Below are 22,537 nucleotides of genomic sequence, written 5' to 3'. Positions count from 1 at the left end.
CACATAAAGTATATATATTCTTGATCAGCACCAATAGCCGAGTCTATCTAGCCATGTCCGTCTGTCCGTCTGTCCGTCTGTCCGTCTGTCCGTCTGTCCGTTTCTATGCGAACTAGTCTCTCAGTTTTAAAGCTATCGCGATGAAACTTTCCCGAAAGTCTTCTTTCTATTGCAGGTAGTACATATGTCGGAGCGAGCCGGATCGGACCACTATATCTTAAGGCTCCCATAGGAATATTCAAACATATATAAGAAAATTCTTGTTAATTTGTAGGAAGTAGGCGTTTTAATTCTTGACTACTTAAAAACAAAATTCAAAAATAGGAACACTGAATATGGAATCCCTGGAACTGCACAGAGTGAGTATTACTTTATCTGCAAGGGTATATAAGCTTCGGCTGGCCGAAGGTAGCTTCCTTTCTTGTTTTTTTTAGTAATTACTGTGATTTTTCTAGATTTTTAGGTCAATCCGTTCTGGGTGGAATTTGCTACTGACCGTTTTTTAGGGGTCGAATTTTATAGTAGTTTAGATAGAAGATAAGGAAGGCAGGTGGAAGGGGATGCCTTAAATCAAATTGTTTAAACATTTCCATTTGTTTAAAGAATATGAGGCATGTAAGAAAGGGTAAGAGAATCAATTGATTTGAATAATTAGGTTTTTTATATACTTTTAATGCTATTTGCATTTTAGTTCACAAAAATCGGTTACAAAATGTCTTATGTAAGTATGTTGTGGAAATGTAAATGAAATATTCTTTTAGCAAAAGGATATCAGTATTATCTTGAATTTGAATTTGAGCGAATTCCAATTCCTTAGTCAGCTGCAATGCACACACACAAACGTACACACGCATATATGTATCTACCCTGCAGTTCCATTCGGCGCTTTTTTAGCAGTAAATCACTGCTAAAACTTGAGCACTAAGCGCTCAATCAGTAGTGAATTTGTATAAAAAATAGCGCTGATCTTAACATGGGCATGTCCTCAGGGCTCATCACTGCCAGAAACTAGCGCTTTCTTAGCACCTGTTCATCACCATTTTTCAGCGCTTAATTCATCACCTTTTTGGCGCTATTTTAGCGCCGAAATATTTATTTATTTCTTTTCACTTTATTTTGCTATATCATTTTTGGTAAATTATTTTCATACTTTTACATTAAATTAATAGATATTTACCAACTTCGGTGACTTGTAGGGTCTTCGATACGTTTGTCATGGCTTCCGGAGTCTTGGTGAGCTCCGTTTTCGCGGATGGATATTTTTCACACATCTCCGCATCCTCTCCGGATGCAGGCTTCACCTGACCAATGGGATCTGAATTTGGAAAATATATATTTTTATAATATTTATAATATTAGAATATTAGACAAGAACGATAAAAACTTACTTAGAAGTGCAAGAATAACGTCCTTCTGGTATGTAGGACAAAATGATCTCATCTGAAATTATATTGTTTATGCACTTTCTACCATCAGCTTGACCTAAAAATAAAACACATATTCTAAAAATGAGAAGCTATAATAATTTTGACAAGACAAAGTTATAATACCCTTTAAAATTACTTACCTAAAAATGCATTCTTGATTAATAGCACTTTTGTTTGAACTCGAAAACAACTTATCACAGTTAGAACGCAATTGAAAAACGCGGAACAACGGCGCCTGTTTTTCAGAAATAGAAAAATAATACTGAGCGAGAAAAACAACATCTGCAATTTCAATCTCTCTTGTTGTTCTTTTCCCTTTGCCACGATCGCGCTTGCTTAATTTGAGAGAGAGAAATTTGGGAGAGCGTCGTGATTGAGAGAGACGGGTTGGTGAGAGAGTCGCTTCTGCCGAGGCTCTGCCGGCGTCGCATTCGACGCAGTGCTATTAGCGCTCGGTCTGAATTCGGGAACTGCAGGGTAATTATCTGCACGATAAAGTCCAGAAATGGCCCACCACGGGTTCCTAGGACCGTGGCAGGGTACAAAATAGAAACGCTAGACGTGGAGATGGTACAGATGTTTTTCGAGGACCTCTCCACTAGCGGTTCAGCTGAAGAACGGGCAAACCACATCGCAGACTACACCAAGCTAGCCTGTGATGCATCTATGCAGAGAAAGGGAAGAAACCCATCAGGAAGAAGACCTGCATACTGGTGGAACCAATCCATTGTGGAAGCCAGGAAAGACTGCCACAGGGCAAGACCCGCATACCAACGCTCAAGAGGAAGGCCCGAATCTGAGTCACTACAACTAGTTTTCAGGGAAAAAAGAGGAGCCCTGGAAAAAACCATAAAAGAAAGCAAACGCAGGTGCCTTAATAATATATGCGAAGAAATAGACTCCAACCCATGGGGCTTCGCATATAAACTCGTCACAAAACGGCTTCGGGTATTTAGTAGGCCATCGCCGACATGCCCAGTCGCCTTAAAAAGGATAGTGGAAACACTATTCCCAGAGCAAGAGAGTATGGCGCGAACCTCACAGATCGTGAACACTGCGAGCATAAAGCTCACAAGTGCCGAAGAAGTCTTCCGGGTATTGAAGACAATACTGGACGACAAGGCACTGGGACCAGATGGCATCCCGAATAAAGTCCTTAAAATTGCCATAAAGGCAAACACAAAGGAGTATGTTGACATGTATAACGCATGCCTAACAGAAGGTGTGTTCCCTAGTCGCTGGAAACAACAGCGGCTGGTACTCATACCAAAGGGGGACAAGCCGGCGGAGGAGCCTTCTTCATATAAGCCACTCTGCATGCTAGATACGGTGGGTAAAATTCTCGAAAGAATAATCCACTCCCGGCTAGAAGGTGCCCTTGTCGAAACCAACGGCCTCTCAGAGATGCAGTACTGTTTTCGGAGGGGACTATCTACCATCCACGCCGTCGGTAAACTGCGTGAAATCGCAGATAAAGCCATCGAGGGGAAAAGGTGGCTGTACGGCACTAAGCAGTACTGCATAGCGGCAACGCTGGATGTTAAAAACGCATTCAACTCCGCTAGCTGGGACCACACGCTAAATGCATTGAGAAACCTAAATGTTCCAATGTACATACAGAGAGTAATAGTGAGCTACTTCGAAGGCCGCCTGCTCCTGTACGAAACTGATTCCGGGCAATCGACCCACAGGGTGAGCGGGGGAGTCCCACAAGGATCGGTCCTAGGCTTATTGTTATGGAATGCCATGTACGATGGGATCCTTAGGATCACGATGCCCGAAGGGGCACGACTCATTGGCTTTGCCGATGATGTAGCTATAGTAGTTTCTGCAAAGAAACTCCCAGATGCGCAGAGAATCTGCAACGAAGCTGGGAAACGAGCAAGCGCATGGCTCGACGCCAAGGGACTCACCTTGGCAGCGCACAAGACGGAAGCAGTCCTGATAAGTAGCAGGCAGGTAGTAGAGACGGCCACTATCAAAATTGGAGAAGCCACAATTAAATCTCGCCCAAGCCTAAAATACTTGGGTGTCATGATTGACCACCGGCTAACCTTCAAAGATTATATAGCGTACGCTAGTGGCAAGGCAGGTAGGACCGCAGCCGCAATCTCGAGGATTATGGCAAATACTCGGGGACCGAGGCAACCAGGTCGGAGATTACTGGTTAGCGTTGTCACATCGACGCTGATGTACGCTGCTCCCATATGGGCCCGAGCCACTGAAATGGAAAGTTATATGCAAGAAGCCGACTCCGTGCAGAGGCTGTGTGCCCTGCGGGTATGGTGTGCGTTCCGCACGGTATCCCATGATGCGGCGTTGGTAATATTGGGAATCATACCGATCGACCTGCTGGCACTGGAATCAGTGGAGATCCGAGCAGGCAGCACAGGAATCGCACCTGCTGAACCCCTACGGAAAAGGTGCAGAGAACTTACCATTGCGAAGTGGCAAGAGAGATGGGAATGAAGTAGCACAGGACGTTGGACGTATAAGCTTATCCCAGAACTGCAGAGATGGCTGGGAAGGAAGCATGGACATGTGGACTTCTACTTAACGCAACTGTTGACAGGACATGGATGCTTTAAATACTATCTAAATAGGTTTAAGCATGAAAGTTATCCGCACTGTCCACTCTGCGAGTCGGATAACGAAGACGCAGAACACATGTTTTTTGTCTGTCCGAGATTTGAAAATGAACGAAGAGATCTGAGCATGAGGGTTGGGAGGACGCCAGCCGCTTGTAACCTGGTGGATACTTGACTCAGAAGAAAATTGGTCTGCTGTATGCAACATGGCCACAATAGAACTCAAAAAACTGCGCATCGCAGAAAGACTGCGAAATTCCAATAGGATAGAATCCTAGAGGGCCCTAAGGGCACTCCCCCCCGGCGAAGTAATACCGAATGGCAGTACCGCCGGGGAAGCGGGGAGGGGGTGGAGTTTTTACTGGGTTAGAGTCCCAGACTTCGGCAAGCTAGCCCAGCTCCGAGTTGGCTTTCGATGCTTTTCATCACCACTAACAAAAAAAAAAATATATATGTATCTAATGGCTGTGTGTGTAAAATACGCAATTTTTGGATATATTTATTTTGTGCGTGTGTGTGTACATAGCAGAGCAAATCATTGTTTATTTTTGTTTTTTACAAATCCAAAGTTTGTCGATAACTCAACATTTGAAAACTAATAAATAGTTTTCTGATCGGGCTTTTGCATTTTAAAAAACACAAGCAATTTTAAGGAAAATTTCGACTGTAAAATTCAGATTAATGGGATTTCTGTAAGGTCTACCGATATTTTAAAATTTAACGTTTACTTCAAAAAAAGGCGCAAAAGAAAAGATTTGCCATATAATCGATTTGCGGGTATGCCATAAGATTATGAACATCACATTTTTAAACCATTTTAACAACATTTATAACAGAGAAATGGCAAAAGAAAAAATTAAAAAAAAAACAAATCGATTTTTGGGGCACTTTGTGGCCGTTTTTTGTTTTAATCTCTACGTCACACTCTGCGCTTAATTATTTCCGAATTAATTTGATTTTTCTAGATTTTTAGGTCAATCCGTTCTGGGTGGAATTTACTACTGACCAAATTTTATCCCTTCAATTCTATTAGATTAGAGATATTTAAAGCTCGCGAATTTGTCAACGGCAGATATGTACATTAGGGTGAATTTTTTTAAGGTCAACTGAGCTCAGCATCTTAAATGGTAGGTTTCTGTGTCCAATACATTTATGCGAAAACATCATTTTTTTGACGATCATTTTTATTGGCGAACGCAAAAAGGATAGTTAATCTTCAAAATTGTAAAATAGAATCTCTATATTATTATCGAACTAAGTCCTTATTGCTCGGAGACTGTTAATATTCATGAAATAAATTTCCACTTGACTCTTTTATTCGAGTGAAACCAAAAAGTTGACATGTTAAAGAAAGAAAAAAATTATTAAATCTGACAAGAAATGGAATGGGGTAAATTTTTAGTTTTTTATTTAATTTTTAGAGAAACTTAAGGGCCATTGTGCACCGCCTAAACGATGAAAAATTTTTTTTCTGTTTTCGCATAAATGTATTGGACACCTACCATTTAAGATGCTCCTATTTTGACCGCAGCTGTATGTTTTTACGTTTTTTGACTATGTTTTCTGGAATTTATTTCTGCCTTAAAAAAATCCTAAAATTATTCTAAGTATGGGGTTTGAAAGATAAGAAGTGTATCTTTTAAAAAACCTTAACATCGAAAGGCGTTCCGCCTCTGAGAGCTCTGGAAAGTTGGCCAATTTCAGCATTTTTCAAACTTTGAGGTCCTTTTGCTAAGAATCCTTGCGTCGGGGAACTTTTTGGAAAGCGCAGTTTAACTTGGGAATATGTAACGAATCCAAAAATATAACATCCATCGAGGTAAATTTCAAAATCACTAAAAATGCTGCACAGTGTTATTCGTCATTATTGTTATTATACCCTTGCAGAGGGTATTATGATTTCAGTCAGAAATTTGCAACGCAGTGAAGGAGACGTTTCCGACCCCATAAAGTATATATATTCTTGATCAGCATCACAAGACGAGTCGATCTAGCCATGTCCGTCTGTCCGTCTGTCCGTCTGTCCGTCTGTCCGTCTGTCTGTTTCTACGCAAACTAGTCTCTCAGTTTTTGAGCTATCAGGATGAAACTTTCCCAAAAGTCTTCTTTCTATTGCAGGTAGTATATATGTCGGAGCCGACCGGATCGGACAACTATATCTTATAGCTCCCATAGGAACAATCGGAAAAAAAAAACTTTAAAAAATTCTAGCTTCGGTGTTTTTTGAAATATTACCTTCTACTTTTGGGGATGTTATTTTTTAAATATATCTGAATTTCGAATTAATTATTTAAAAAATCGGACTACTATATCATATAGCTGCCATAGGAACGATCGGAAAATTAATGGAAAAGTAATAGGAAATAAATTCTAGCTTCTTTGGATTTTATTGTATTATCTTCTACTCTAGGATATGACACTTTTTAAATATTTCCGAATTTCAATTTTAATTTAATCAAAATCGGACGACTATATCATATAGCTGCCATAGGAACGATCGGAAAATTAATGGAAAAGTAATAGGAAATAAATTCTAGCTTCTTTGGTTTTTATTGTATTATCTTCTACTCTAGGATATGACTCTTTTTAAATATTTTCGAATTTCAATTTTAATTTGATCAAAATCGGGCGACTATATCATATAGCTGCCATAGGAACGATCGGAAAATTAATGAGAAATATTAGAAAATTGAACATTTTTGCGATTTGTTAATTAATAGGAATAATCTGCAAGGGTATATAAGCTTCGGCTGGCCGAAGCTAGCTTCCTTTCTTGTTTTTAAGTTGTAATTGTCTCTTGTAACACCAGTTTACAAAAAAAATCGATGATGATTTCGGGTTTTAGGCGTGTATTTTTAACGAAGCCATTTATGCCAGCATTTTTTCTAACTTTTTCAACTTTGACGAAATGTAGCTTCTAAACTAATGAATGAAACTCAATGCAGTGTATAAAAAAGTTGGAGGGCATTCTATTAGATGAGTCATTTATGGTTTAAATCTGTTAACCACAACTGAAGTTAGAAATTAAAAAAGTGTCAAAAACGTTTTTTACACTTAAAAAAAAATGTTATCCATAAAAAAAATTGTAAGTGCCATTTTCTTAATCAGGAAGACGTACCTTACCAGACAACAAAGGTTTTATTCATGGTATATTTCATCGATTTTATTTTAAACTGGTGTAATTACACTGTGCAGCATTTTTAGTGCTTTTTAAATTTACCTCGATGGATGCTATATATTTGGATTCTTTACGAATTCCCAAGTTAAACTGCGTTTTTCAAAAAGTTTCCCGACGCAAGGATTCTTAGCAAAAGGACCTCAAAGTTCGAAAAATTTTAAAGTTGGCCAACTTTCCAGAGCTCTCAGAGGCAAACGGATGCATTGTTTGATTCGATGTTAAAGTTTTTTTAAAAGATACACTCTTTATCTTTCAAACCCCAAACCTAGAATAATTTTAGGTTTTTTTTTAAGGCAGAAACAAATTCTAGAAAACATAGTCATAAGGGGGTGCATGTCATAACGCCTGGTGTCATAGCGCCCGCGGGCGCTAAAAGGTGTCATAACGCCCTTTAAAAAATACAATTTTGGGATTTTCAACTTTGGCGTCGAATTCCAAAGACATGGGAAATGGTTCACAACGGGGACTATTTTTAAGGAATGTCGTGATGTATTGAGAGTAGATTTCAGCGAAAATAATAAACGTTAGTCCAATTATATAGGCCACATAATTCGAAACGTCGGCAAACATCGGTTTTTTGTATTCTTAGCTATATAACTAGGTAATGGGACATAAGTTTGTATGGGATCTTTACTCAGGCGCACCCAATTATCATGGAAAACTAGAAATAGTTCGTGGAAATTTTTGGCTGTGTACCTTTGTAACTGATTTTAGCACGTCAGCCATTTGGCTGAAGCTCTTCTGAGAACCGGAACTTAACTCCTGAAATGTGGTTTCCCACATAAGAAGCTCATTATACCCGTTACTCTTAGAGTAAAAGGGTATATTGTATTCGTGCAAAAGTATGTAACAGGGAGAAGGAAGCGTTACCGACCCTATAAACTATATATATTCTTGATCAGGGTCACTAGCCGAGTCGATATAGCCATGTACGTCTGTCCGTCCGTCTGTCCGTCCGTCTGTCCGTCCGTCTGTCCGTCCGTCCGTCTGTCCGTCCGTCTGTCCGTCCGTCTGTCCGTCCGTATGAACGCTGAGATCTCGGAAACTACAAAAGCTAGAAGGCTTAGATTTTCCACACATATTCTTGGGCTTCCTACGCAGCGCAAGTTTATTTCAGCCGAGCGCCACGCCCCCTCTAACGCCCAAAATCGCCCACTTACAATTTTAAAATGTGTCTGGCGCCCACACCTTTAAAGATTTCCGAGAAGTATAAATGCAATTTTGTTGTGTATAATTATACCTATCGAAATGTAGAAGACATTTTTCAAATCGGACCATTCAATAAAAAGTTATACGCAATCAAAAAAATGGTATATATCCATCTCCCTCGCACTCCCTTTAGCCGAGTGACGGGTATTAGATAGTCGGGCCAACAACCCGACAATAGCGTTCTCTCTTCTTTTTTTTATTAATAAACAGTTAAAAAATTCGGTAACGAAAATGTTTGACGCGTCATAATAAGCGGTACTTCTCTTCTCGGTAATCTCATACTGAATGCGCTTTACAACATAACGAACAGTAATTCTCTTATCGGTATTTTTATTAACTCAAAAAGCATTTTAAAATTTTGTAGTAGTTGCGGGCGCTATCACTATGGACGGCAGTCCATGTAGTGACGAAGCGCACCAGGAGAGTGTGCGAAGGCGACTACTATATATAAACGAAGAAATGAAAATCTACTGTGATTGTCCGATCATAATGAATGATACACCTATCGAAAGGTATTGTGAAGACTAACAGGATTGCATACCAAGACTCTAAGAAAATCAATTGGCTTTGGAGAGAGAGCGGTGAAAGTGAAAAAGTGAAAATTTCGAAATTTTGAGCTGTTGGGGCCGGTGGGGATAAATGCCCCCTCGCAATGCTTTATTTGTGTTCCTATTAATTTAATTTAATTCTGTTTGTCAGTTTGTCAGTTTGTCCAAAACATGTTTTTTAAGTTTTGAAAATTTGATATGACGTTCATCACATCGATATAAAAAACTTTTGTTCTACCACTTATGGAAAAACCCGCTAGTTTAGCAGAAAAATAGCTATAAATAGCTAAAATTCGTAACTTCTATACTACTAAAGCTACAGACTTGTGCTGCATCTCGTTTGAAAGGTATTTTTAAATGCTATAAACGCCTTCTATATGCAATTTGTGTAAATGTAATAGTTAAAAAGATATGAACAAAAGAAAATTTGTTAAAAATTTTTTTTTAGCTTTTTTTTAATTTGTTCAAAAACGGCTCTAACGATTTTCCTTACAACTTTAAACTGTATAGCCCTTGAGATTCCTTAAATTTTGGTATATATCATGTTTATGTAAAAAATCGCGTTTAAAAGTTATTCAGAAACGAAAATAGCCACTTTTGCCAGCTCAGAACAACTAACGCTCCCTGAGTATTGAATTTTGTGGGAGGGTATCCGAACTGTATTTTAGGGTCATGGAATCAGTAAATTTGCACTTAAGAGTTCCATATAGGAATCTTTTGTTCTACGACTTTTGGAAAAAGCCGCTACTTTAGCGGGAAAAAGCTAAAAATAGCTAAATTTCGTTAGTTTGTAAGTCCTACACTACTAAAGGTACCGACATGTGCTATGCCTCGTTTAAAAGGTAATTTGAAATACTTAAACGCCTTTTTAACTTAATTTGTTTAAATACAATGGCTTACAAATTATGATTGACCAATTTAAATTTAAATGTATATATTAGCTCCTATAAAAGCAAATGTAAACAAACAAAAACTTCTGATATCAAATAAAAACACCTCTTAACGAGGTAAACAACTAGTGACGATCGCACCTTCAACATACAAAAGTTCTGATATCAACATTTGTGACGAAGAATTATTACACTCGTCATTAAATAGACTTTCTAATATTTTCTCATTCGGCACGCTGCAATAGAAAATGCCTGTGAAAGGAAAAAGGCTGGAAAAGTTTGCTAGGACGTGGTAATTCTCCTCAACCAAGCATGCATGGAACCCTTGCAGCAGCGCAGAACCGTGTCAACTACGGGTTTGATACAGTGCAACTCCGCATCTACGACACGGACAAGCTAGCGGCAGACAATCTGGCTGCTTGTGCGTTCTATGAACCCCCGAGCGACGACGAGATGGAGCACGTGGTACGTGTCGACTGATTCGGAGCTCACCGAGACTCTGAAGCAGTTGAGTACCCATGACACGGCCCGATTGGGGCGCAGTGTGCTCCAGGACATTGTGGAGGAAGTAGAGGGTACCCAGCCCGAGCCCAACCCGCAAAATGGTGCAGTATCTACAGATTAATCTGCACCACAGCAAGGTAGCATCTGCTGCCCTCCTCACCCGCCTGGCAACGGGCAAAATAGACATAGTCCTCATCCAAGAGCCATGGATTGTTGGAGACAACATCTGTAGCTTATTAACCCCCACATACAAACTTTTTCACATTAAGCGTAAGGGTAAACCTAGAACCTGCATTCTCACTAAAACACACTTTAACACATTTCTAATCCCACAGTTTAGCAAAGGCATTCTTACCAGGGTTAGGCTGGAGCTAAACTCACACACACATCACACCATATCAGCGTTTTACCTGGCTCATAGAATTTACAATATCTCTAGAATGCCCTCCCCTCGAGAGCATAAGAAATCTATGACGCACTAACTGGGGGTACTACAAAAAACTCCTCGATAGAAACCTAAATACTCCACCGACTCACGTACTCGACAGTCATCCAGATGGCTGGTCATTAATGTAATATTTATACCAAAGGCCGGCAAGACCTCTCACACCTCTCCAAAGGACTTCCGTCCAATAAGCCTCTCCTCCTTCTTGTTAAAGACCCTGGAAAGGCTAATTGACACACACATCTGACTAACTACCAACCCTAGTTTACTCTCCAATGCACAACATGCGTACCGTAAAGGCAGATCAACAGATACTGCCCTACACTCCCTAGTATCTTGTATAGAGAGAGGGTTCCATAACAAGGAATACTCCCTGGCAGCCTTCCTAGACATAAAAGGCGCTTTCAACAATGTCACCCCAATATCACTGGAGCTATGACAGAACAAGGCATTGAGCGTCCTATAGTGGTACTCATTTACACCATACTCACCAGTAGGGTAGTGTACTCCACTATGGGATCAGCACAATCGACTAGGAACGTTAGTAGAGGAACACCGCAAGGCGGTATACTTTCCCCTCTGCTATGGGTTATAGTTGTTAATAAACTTCACTTCTAGAGGAAGCGGGAACCAAAGTGGTGGCCTATGCGGACTGCAGCGCGCTGCGGACTGGGTGTCAACCCAGAAAAGACAGAATTAGTTCTATTTACTAGGAAGTATTAGATACCAAGTCTAACTCTCCCAAAACTACACCGAACACGCCTTACTCTTAGTAACCAAGCAAAGTATTTAGGCATCATCCTAGACAAGAAACTCCTCTGGGCAGAGAACATCACGGACCGCACACGCAAAGCGCCCATAGCACCCTTTTCTTGTAAAAAAGCTATAGGGAGAAAGTGGGGCTTCTCTCCCGTAATAGTCCACTGGCTATACACTGCAATAGTCAGACCCATCCTACTCTACGAAAACATCGTCTGGTGGCACTCCCTAGAAAAGAATTGCAACCTTAAGAATCTGCACTAGATCCAAAGAAGCGCAGAACTCTGCATAAGTGGGGCGCTTCGCACAACCGCCACTGAACCATTGAATACAATTCTTGACCTAAAACCTCTAGACCTGCTTGCCAAAAGCTGGGCATCAGCAACGGCGCTGAGGCTCCGCGAAGCGTCGGCCTGGTCAACAGGCTCATCAGGTCACTCCATTATACTTACAAACCAGAGTTATATACCACACAGAACAGACTACGTCACACCCATAGTCAACTTCGAAGAAAGATACAAGGTTCTCATACCCACCCGCACAGAATGGGACCACCTCCCTCACTAGATCGAGAACGCCGTCAATATATACACGGATGGCTCCAAGCCTAACTTGCAAACAGGAGGGGGAGTTTTCTCGCCTGAACTAGACATAAAAGTCTCTTTTCGACTACCAGATCACTGTAGTGTCTTCCAAGCGGAAGTGATGGCAACCCAGGAAGCCATGTCTTACCTGGATACAACAAATCACTGCAACACAGACATCATCATATTTTCCGACAGTCAAGCAGCCCTCAGGGCCCTCGACTCCTACTCAACTAACTCACTTACTATCTCTGAATGCCGCAAATCTCTGAACGAGATGGCCACTCATCTCAGAATCAGCCTCATTTGAGTGCCTGGACACCGTAACATTGAAGGCAACTGCATAGCGGACCAACTAGCAAGGCAAGGGATAACCACCGACATCCTTCGCGATAAGGACACGGTGGGCATGCCCATAGCTTCCTGTAAGCTTCTCCTCAAACAAAGATTGTATACCCTCTCCAACAACCGGTGGAATACGATCGCAACATGCCACACCTCCAGGCTCACCTGGGGTAATTATAACCCGAAAAGAACCAAATCCCTGTTACAATGTAACAGGGCAGACATTTCCACTCTAATTATTGCCCTCACGGGCCACTGTCTTTTAGGGACAAACGCGCGCAGGCTAGGACTCAGCAGCTACGACTACTGTCGCAGCTGTAAACAGATAGAAGAAGAGGAGAACATTGAACCCCTCCTATGCTTCTGCCCAGCACACAATATCAAACGTTTTCAAACACTAGGAAGCTACACGCTTCCAAACCTTGCAGCCATACAAGGCACCAGCATACCCAAACTCCTTTATTTTCTGAAAAGAAGCAACTGGTTCGAGAAACCCAATAACCCATAAGCTAGGGAAATGGATCTTTTCTTGTCTTGTTGTCTGCGGTCTATTTAACAATTTATTGAAATACTTGTAAATGATTTTCAACTATCTGTCTGCAGTACAGGCAGAGCAATAGAGTTTTTTGAACGCTGCTCAAGATTTATGAAGCACTCAAAGCATATTTCGAAGTGTCTACATGGTAGAAAAACTACGTCAGCCATTTGGCTGAACTTCAAAGTATTTTCCACATCTTCCTCTTCTGAATCTTAACCGGAACATAGCTCCTGAAATGCTTAACTGACTAAAATATGAAAAAGCATGAGAGGTATCATAATAAACGGTACTTCTCTTCTGATTCTGAATGCACTTTACAACATAACAAACAGCAATTCTCTTATCGGTATTCTCATTAACTCAAAATGCATTTTAGAATTTTTGCGCTTGCGCTAAATTCTTGAAGGCTACAAGGAGTTTGTGCAGGCTAGTAGCGTCACAATTCCCGAAGACTTTGACCCCATACAAAAGTAAAGGCGTAAGAACAATTTAATTTACATTTTACTTGAATACTCCAAGATTTATTGATAATTTTTATTGCAAACTCCAAGTTGCTCACTCGGTCTACAAAGTTCAACAACAATTAACAATTTCAGCAACTTATTTATGATCTGTGTTAAAATTAAAGTTATGTATAACAATGAATTTTGACTTAAGGGGGCTTTAGAGCTAATCCATTTTGATCTGCCCATTTGCCAACCAGATCTAACTCACTGTTACAGACACAAACACGTGAATTAATTTGGCTAAGTTCAAAACTAAGAAATAACTCGTATTTTTAGTTTAAAAAATAAAAATTGAAAAAAATGTTTATCACGTTATGCCATTTGCCGAACCCAACTTAGTAAGTTAAACCTTTTTTGTAAATTTTAACTATCTGTGTACAATAGGTGCGGTCATATGGACATTTTTAAGGTCCTACTCTCACCTACCTATTCGGTGCGCATTGTGGTATTTTAGGTTAACCAAAAGAAAATTTTTGAAAAAATCCCATTTTAGGGTCTACGAAGTGGTTTCAAAGTTTATCACGCATACGCACTGTTGCCTTCGATCAAAAAGTTTTTCTAATCAAGGTGGCATACATTTCAACAATTCAGTTGATGTTTTGCTCTCCCTTTTTTTACCAATTATTTTAACGAAATTCATAATTTGGCAAGACAAGAAATGGGAGAACGATTTTTTTCGATCAAATTCGAACTGTTATACGTGCCGTATGAGTAATTTTAAAGCAAACTTTGAGAACGTTTCGCAAGGTCTAAATCACAAAAAACAATGTTTTTGTTTTCACATACATTTTACATTTTACATACATACTTTAGTATATCATGTAAAGGGGTGAGAATAGAATTTCATTTTTGGACCGCCCTAGTGTACATCGGTTGACTTTAAAATATTTTTTTCGTATATAGACGGCTTTTCCGCTAAATAGTAGTAGTGTTGCCGCCCTGTGTTTTTGAAAGTTTGTGGTTGTAACTTTTTCTATTCAATCAGTCTAATACCACAATTATAATCAATACAATATTACCAGAATATGATAAATTACAACAAAAAACTTTTAATAATACAGGGCTTCAGAACTACTACTATTTTGACCGAATTTGTATGCTTTTATGTTTTTTGACTCTGTTTTTTTAAATTTTTTCTCCCTTAAAAATATACTTAAATTTTTCTTAAGATGGGGTTTGAAAGATAAATAGTGTATCTTTAAAAAAAACTTAAGTATTGTTGCTGTAACTTTTCTTATCCAATTAGTCTAATAGTACAATTATAATCAAAACAATAATACCAGAAGAAGATAAAATCCAACAACAACTAGGGGAGAGTGGGGCAATTTCGTCAGCATTTTTTCAAAGCTATTTTTTTTTCATCTTGAACCATGTTATTATATTTATATTTTTATTGTTGAATACGGTAAGCACCAAGCTTTAAAATGTGACATTCCCCTTTTTTTTTAATTACCTTGGTGAATTATAAAAAATAAAAAGATAAAACAAATATACTGGGGCAATTCCGCCACATAGGGGGGTAAAATCGCCACACCACTGAGGCAATTTCGTCATCTGAAAAATCTAGGGAATGTAACGCCTTTAAATATGCTACACTGATCAAGCGTACCAATTTTGTTGACGTCCTATATTTGTTGCTGCTGCCGGTAGTCTGTTCGTTAGCCAGCTCGTCAAATAAAAACAAGAAAGGCCAGCCGAAGTTTATATACCCTTGCAGGTATGCCTACCTAAAATGTTGTTTTTACATTGTCAAAAATCAAAAAGCCTACTTTCTATAAAGTTTTTTCTATTATTTTGTTAAATATTCCTATGGCAGCCATAAGATATAGTGGTCCGATCCGGCTCGTTCCGACAGACGGACATGGCTAGATGGACTCGGCTATTGATGCTGATCAAGAATATATATACTTTATGTGGTCGGAAACGTCTCCTTCACTGCGTTGCAAACATCTGACTGAAATTATAATACCCTCTGCAAGGGTATAAATATGTATTTATAATAGGTGCAAATTTAGGAGCGAAGTTAAAAATCACTAGCGCAGAAATGCACATTATAGCACTGTGTATTATATAAAAAAACTTGTACCTTATCCCTTTTCAATTGTGGCATACAGAAAAAATTTCGTAGAGAACTAAATTTTGCTTTTGAACTATTAAAACACATTTAATATTATAGCTTTATTATATTGGCCTTCTGTGCAAAAAAATGCATTGGTTATGTCATGCCATCTTGAAGGACTAAAACAAAAAAATTATATATTCTTGCGACTTACGGATTCCGAGATATTGCAGGTGACGAAATTGCCCCAGTGACGAAATTGCCCCACTCTCCCCTACTATTTTAACCACAGCTGTATACTTTTATGTTTTTTGACTATGTTTTCTATAGTGTGTTTCTCCCGTAAAAAAATCCTAAAATTATTCCAAGTATGGGGTTTAAAAAATGAAGCGTGTATCTTTTAAAAAACTTTAACATCAAAACAATCCATGAATCCGTTTGCCTCTGAAAACTCCGGAAAGTTGGACAATTTCAGCATTTTTCGAACTCTGAGGTTCTTGTGCTAAAAATCCTTGGGTCGGGAAAAACGCAGTTTAACTTGGAAATTCGTAACGAATTAAAAAATGCAACATCCACCGAGGTAAATTTTAGATGTTGCGTAGTGTAATTTATATACATACGAATTACATACATGCGTTTTTCGTTCGCCCTTTTTTATTATTATATTCGCTTATTATTATCACTAATTGTAATCAATTACTTTTTCTATTTATTAGAAACACGCCGTAAACACATAACAATAACACTGGATAACAAAGCAGACTTTATTAAGGGGTATAGTCTTAAAAAAAAAAAACGATTTTTTTAAAAAAAAATTTTTGTGTAGTCCATTTTTTGCATATTTTTGGTCGATTGTGAAGTTTCAAATCGATAGCTGGCAAACAGTGCTAGCACACGGTATTGAATCAGACGGACATACGAAAATGCCCTAATCTACTCTTCTAGTGAAAGCTGATCAAGGATATATATACTTCATAAAATCCAAATTTTATATTCATTTGTGTGAGCAATTTGTATGGGACAGCTCTTCTATGTGTGTTCCGACCGCTCTCGAAACGAGAGATGATTACCACGAACACACAAATTAGAAGAGGGCACTAATAAGCCTACGCAGCATTGTATAAATATTTGTCTTTTAAATTTATATATGTCATATAATTTTGTACAATTTTATTTTGTTTTTTACTTTAAAGGCCATGAGAGCATTTATTGAATCAAACTTCAAACTTCTTGACATTGACAGCGATGGATTAGTTGGAGTAAACGAATACCGATATAACTGCATAACTAGAGTAGCCATCGACGATATTACTCCAATTGATAAAGCCTTTGAAACATTGTTAAATGTAAGATATATAACCTATTTAAAATAAGTCTAAATTAATTGAAGAATCTTTTTATTATTTAGGACGAGGATAGGAAACGTGGAGGACTTTCGTTAGATCGCTACAAAGAACTATATGGCCAATTTTTGGGTAACACATCCGACAACCACCCAGCAGTTAATCTTTTTGGACCTTTATAAATACTTTCTTTAAATTTAAATGTCTTCGCTGTTGTTCAACTACTATTTATTAAGTTTTATTTGTAATTACTATGACTTTAAATTTATTACAATATAGAAATAATACATTCATATCATTTTGTGTAGAATCGTCAGATGACCAGTTCGTTATTTTTAAAGATTTAAATGTAGTTAAGTACAATTGCTCTCAGAAGTTTAAAATAGGTTATGATGTTGACTTGCTCTCCTAAAATGGCTCTTAAGTTATGAACCTCTCTCTCAAAGCCTACTAGATTTAAAACAATTGTTGTGTTAAATAAAAGTTAGAATTTATTGAATTACCAATCAATTAATTCATCCATTGTTTTTAAAAATTTCAGAAATAAGCAATAAACAAGTGTTAAAAAATGTGTATACCTTATGATTGTGTTTTTAGTAGGACGGGAGTTGGATTTGCAACGGAAAGTGTCTAGCCGCCTTTAATAACGTAACTTCTTTCGATCGACAGGACTCTTACTGAGGAGAGACGACTATTAAATATATATATAAATATAAAAATATCTGAATTTCTGAGATTTGATCTCTATCAGGGGTGTCACAAAAACCTTCGATGGGTTTGTGATGAGCTAAATAAAGGATTTATTTCAAGGCAAAAAATCAGTTTTCGTTTTCTCGTCTGTTTTTTATAAACTCTAAGTAAAATACATTCCATTTTGCGACTAGGTGGCAAGCCCAATTCAGAAGACTTAAGTAACTGTTGAAAACTCTTGAAAAATACAATAAACAAGCTGTCTGCTGAAAATAAATTTCGAGTTAAAAATTATACCGATAAACACGATTACATTATACATTTTAGAAGTTGTAAAATACGAGTTCTGAGACAAGGCATTGGGAATACCTTTATCAATCATTGTTTATTAATCTGTTTCTCCTCCAAATCTGGTTACAAATCGGAGCGTGTCTAGCGTAAGACAATTAAACGCACCCATCGGTTTAGAAACATAGAACCAGTAAAAAAACCGGAAAATGGCAAGGATGTCAAGCATCCTTTAGCAGAAATTAGTAACAAAAGGTTAGCCGCACTATGCCGAAAGCATTATGAGGGAATTGAGGAGTACGCGACTTTCAAGGGTCAAGCCTCCAATGACATAAAATCATTGTGGTTACAACTAGAAAAGCTCCATTTAAAAATCTATGATGGATTTGAAAATACGATAGAAAAAGGCTAAACCAAGGAAGCCTACGGGAAGTTACGAAAGGAAGTGCAGAAAACCCTCATGGCCGCGCCAAGCGGATCTGCCACAAACAGCACTAAAGTGCAACTAACAAGGATCACCATCCCAATTTTTTTTTGTTTATATATATGCATTATTTATTGAATCTTCTCTATAATGAGACTAAAAATAAGTATATCAAATCTTTAGAATATAACATAATTTACACTCATGTAGACTGAATTTAGACTAACGGGCCCTAATATTTGTTGCTGGACTGGCTGATTGTTTCAATGTACATGAGTTCTGTTCGAAACCGTGTTAGGTTTCTTGCGAGATTATTTGGGTGCAGTGTAAGCTTATTATGGTAGGCCGCTTTCTGATTTGATATTCCATCTTTAACCGATGCCAAGATCCCTGTGGATGTTTTAGTTCCGAACATACCATGGTGGCCCAGTGATTGTTCGCAATTGTCAATGATGGAACTGGTGCCGGCTCTAGTCGTTCTAAAGTTTGGCAGCACTAGGTCAAGTGCGGCGAAGCTCTCAAGTAGCGCCTTTCCCCTCGGATTTGTTTGGGGAGAGCCCCAGTCGGTAGGCCAGGCGTTAAAGTCCCCGGCTATTACGGCTGGACAATTTTCCCGGGCATCTTCTGCAATCTCTTCGAGCACAGAAATTGCCTGGAGAAGGCCTTCTCCATATATCCATATATTGCCTGGAGAAGGCCTTCTCCATATCTGTGCTCGTAGAGATTGCAGAAGATAGTTGGCGGCAGCTATACCATTCACATGGGCCCTAGTGAAGCATTTCCGCTTTTTTTCCTGCTAATCTGGAGCTTAGGATTTCCGCAGCTCCATATTGCCGATTGTTTGCTTCTATCTGCTAGCCATTATCCGGAATTTTTGTTTTGCTAGCTAATGAGTGCAATGTCTACGTTTTTCTCGATGACATTTTGCTCCAGCAACAATGGAGCAACCTCGCAATGGTTGTGGGGGGCCGTTTTACGGTTCCCCACCAAAATTGCCCACAATTCCATTAATTTTATAGACTCGTAGGAATTTGTTGTAGACATGTAGGAATTTTTGAAGTCATATAGAAATATTTTATAGCCATGTAAGACTCATGAAGAGAATTAATATTAGTTTAGCTTCTTAATAGCCAACCTACCCAACATCGCCAGCATCGCTTCCCCTTATCATCCACACATCAACATCGCCGAACACTCTCGCTTCCCCTGATCACCCACACATCAGCATCTGCACGCTCTTAACATCAACACCGGCGAACACTCTCGCTTCCCCTTATCACCCACACATCAGTATCTGTACGCTCTTAGCATCCACACACCGGCAAACACTCTCGCTTCCCCTTATCATCCACACCTCAGCACCCACATGGAACTCAACGCTCTCCTCACCCACATCTGCACCTGCACGCTCTTAGCATCCACTCGATCGAACCAAATGGCATCCAACTCGATCGATGTTTACGAGCAAGGGGAAAAAGCTGAAGCGCAGCGGCAGCGACGCCGAGGCAATGTCAAAAGAGGGGTATGTCAGCAGATATGGAGGAGAGGGAGTTTTAATGACTCCTGAGGCTTCGCGCGGGCCAGTCAATTTAAATCGTGAGAAACTCCGCTACACCCCGAAAACCCACCCCGCCGTAAAATCTAACAAGAGCTAAGAACCCTACGAGTGAAAAAATGTCGAGTGATAGTGGAGAAGGAGTCTACAACCAAGGTGCCGAAGACGGGGCATGGGACATCGACTGGTGGAATTTGCTGTGGGAGGAACCGTAAGCGCCCGCTTTATTTTTCCAAAGATATTTTTTTTTTTAAAACATTTCTTCGACCGACTGACCAGAGTGGCGTGGCATAAGACTGTGTACGCCCCAATTCGAGCTTTAAAAATTTAATAAATGACCAAAAGTGCTTCGCACTAAAATAAACATCGCCTATTATATACTGTGTGTGTGTGTGTGTAATTTTAGAAGGGGAAATTAAATTCGCCTCTCCTTTATTTTTTTCCCATCTAGGAAAGCCCTTCGCCGATCGTGGTCGAACCGTGTGATGGACGTGGATCACGATGGAGTCTTGAACTCGTTTGTCGGATCCGCAGCTATCACCGGTCCTGGGGCACGCAGTGGCCGTGGATCACGATGGAGTCTTGAACTCGTTTGTCGGATCCGCAGCTATCACCGATCCTGGGGCACGCAGTGGCCGTGGATCACGATGGAGTCTTGCACTCGTTTGTCGGAGCCACGGGCAGTGCGGATCCCGGAGCGTGTGGCGGGTGGAGATTTCAACGGAGTCCTGTACTCGATTGTTGGAATCTAAACCCGCTGCAGGTTTCGGCCCATGGTCGGCAATTTTGGGAAACAACTTTCTGCCACAGGGCCCGTCTAGGGTTGATTTATCTCGCCCCCTCCCTGAAGTCCTTGAAACTTAAACAAATTATTGTAAGTGACCTGGGAGCCCTGAGTAACTATCCCAGCCAAAGAGCTTCCTTACATGGCGCCCGAACAGGGACTTCAGGGACATGGAATTTTTTTTTATTATTTAAATTAATTTAATTTTTATTTTTTTGTGGGGGTATATGGCGTAAAGACCCATGAGATAGGCACCCGGACCCTAGGAGCAGACCCAGGAAAAAAAAAGAAAGGATTTTTATCACACACACCGATGGCGATATTTTCGATTTTTCCCTCTACGAAACCGCGGGTAGCCAAGGATTACGATGAAGTCGGGGACTCGTTTGTCGAATCCAAAGCTGTCCGGGCCCGGAGCGCGAAGCGGCCATGGATCACGACGGAGCTACGCTCGCGTGTCGGATCCAGGAGCCCACGGAAAATTCCCCCCCCCTCTCGCTCCCCACGCTGTCCCGAACGCGGCGGACACGTGGCCGGCAACGGGAAGAGGGGGCACAATTTTTTTAAGCCCTTCTCGGCCGTGGATCACGACGGAGCTACGTTCGCTTGTCGGATCCAGGAGCAAGCGCAAAAAAAAACCCCCCCCCCCCTCTCGCTCCCCACGCTGTCCCGAACGCGGCGGACACGTGGCCGGCAACAAGAAGAGGGGGCACAATTTTTTTTAAGCCCTTCTCGGCCGTGGATCACGACGGAGCTACGCTCGCTTGTCGGATCCAGGAGCAAGCGAAAAAAAATTCCCCCCCCCTCTCGCTCCCCACGCTGTCCCGAACGCGGCGGACACGTGGCCGGCAACGGGAAGAGGGGGACGCCAAAATTTTTCTCTTCTCTCTCGCTTCCCACGCGACTATAAGAGGAGCACCGCGGGCTACCAGAAGGCAGTCAAGCTCCGGCCCTCAATCGGGGAACATCGTCGTGCACAACCAAGCAGCGCGCAAAAATGCCGTATGTACGTAAACAAACGGCATATACATATACATAGTCAATGCTTCTACATACGGAATTTTTGCGCGCCAAATATGTACATGAGGGTTTCATAAATACATTAATGAAGTGATACGTGCATACAATTATTCATGCCGCGTGTTTTAAAAATATATGCACAAAATTAAAACATTTAAATTTAAATGAAATGAAAAGATATTGTTTGATTAAGACGACTAAAAACTGAAAACTAGTCTTATTTTAAGTTTAAATGATTACATTGAACAAAACAAAAAAATTATAAAAAAATAAAAAAAACAATATATTTACCTTTTACCTTTACCTAGGTACTGGGAAATTGAAGTACCTTTACCTTACCTAGGTATTTATTTTTGCCCAATACCTTTTACCTTACCTAGGTAAAAAAACACAGTACCTTTCCCAACACTGCCCCCCAGTTCCCTCTCGTTCGGAAACCATGGGTATAAGATGGATATCATATCGCCGCAAGGATGAGCTACAACTCCTCTCAGCCGAGTTCGGGTTATCCCTAGTAGGAACGGTCGAGGAACTGCGCAGTCGGCTAGCGACTTTCCTCACCCGTGAAGATCTTGAGCCAGCACTCCAGGACCGAGCCAATGAACTGGCTGCAACATTTCCAGAAGCAGCCACACCCAGGGATAAATCACCGAGTCCTTTGGGAGGACAAGAACCCAGGGAACAGAAGATAAACACACCGGGCATCGACACCGGAAGCACCGCCCTCAGACTGGAAGTACCGCCAGGCAACCGACCAGCGATGAACACCAACTCAGACTCTCCCGCACGCGAGGAAATATCCTGCGCGGCTTTGGCGGAAAAGTTACGAAACTGGGGTATTTCGTTCGACGGA

The 22,537-nt window shown here is 40.2% G+C and overlaps 1 protein-coding gene across 1 annotated transcript in view; it reads left to right on the top strand.

Annotated features, from left to right (window-relative positions):
• Scp1 (Sarcoplasmic calcium-binding protein 1) overlaps nt 1-17,505 on the top strand; it is a 117,093-nt gene extending 99,588 nt beyond the window's left edge. The window contains exons 5-6 of the mRNA XM_070213097.1: nt 16,774-16,926; nt 16,989-17,505. Of these exons, the coding sequence (XP_070069198.1) occupies nt 16,774-16,926; nt 16,989-17,105 (270 nt within the window). The 3' untranslated portion in view covers nt 17,106-17,505. The remainder of the gene's footprint in view (nt 1-16,773; nt 16,927-16,988) is intronic.
• The last annotated feature ends 5,032 nt before the right edge of the window (nt 17,506-22,537 follow it).

The sequence above is a fragment of the Drosophila takahashii genome, chromosome 2R (genome assembly GCF_030179915.1).
Source record: "Drosophila takahashii strain IR98-3 E-12201 chromosome 2R, DtakHiC1v2, whole genome shotgun sequence".
Taxonomy (NCBI): domain Eukaryota; kingdom Metazoa; phylum Arthropoda; class Insecta; order Diptera; family Drosophilidae; genus Drosophila; species Drosophila takahashii.
This window is presented reverse-complemented; position numbering and strand designations above follow the sequence as displayed.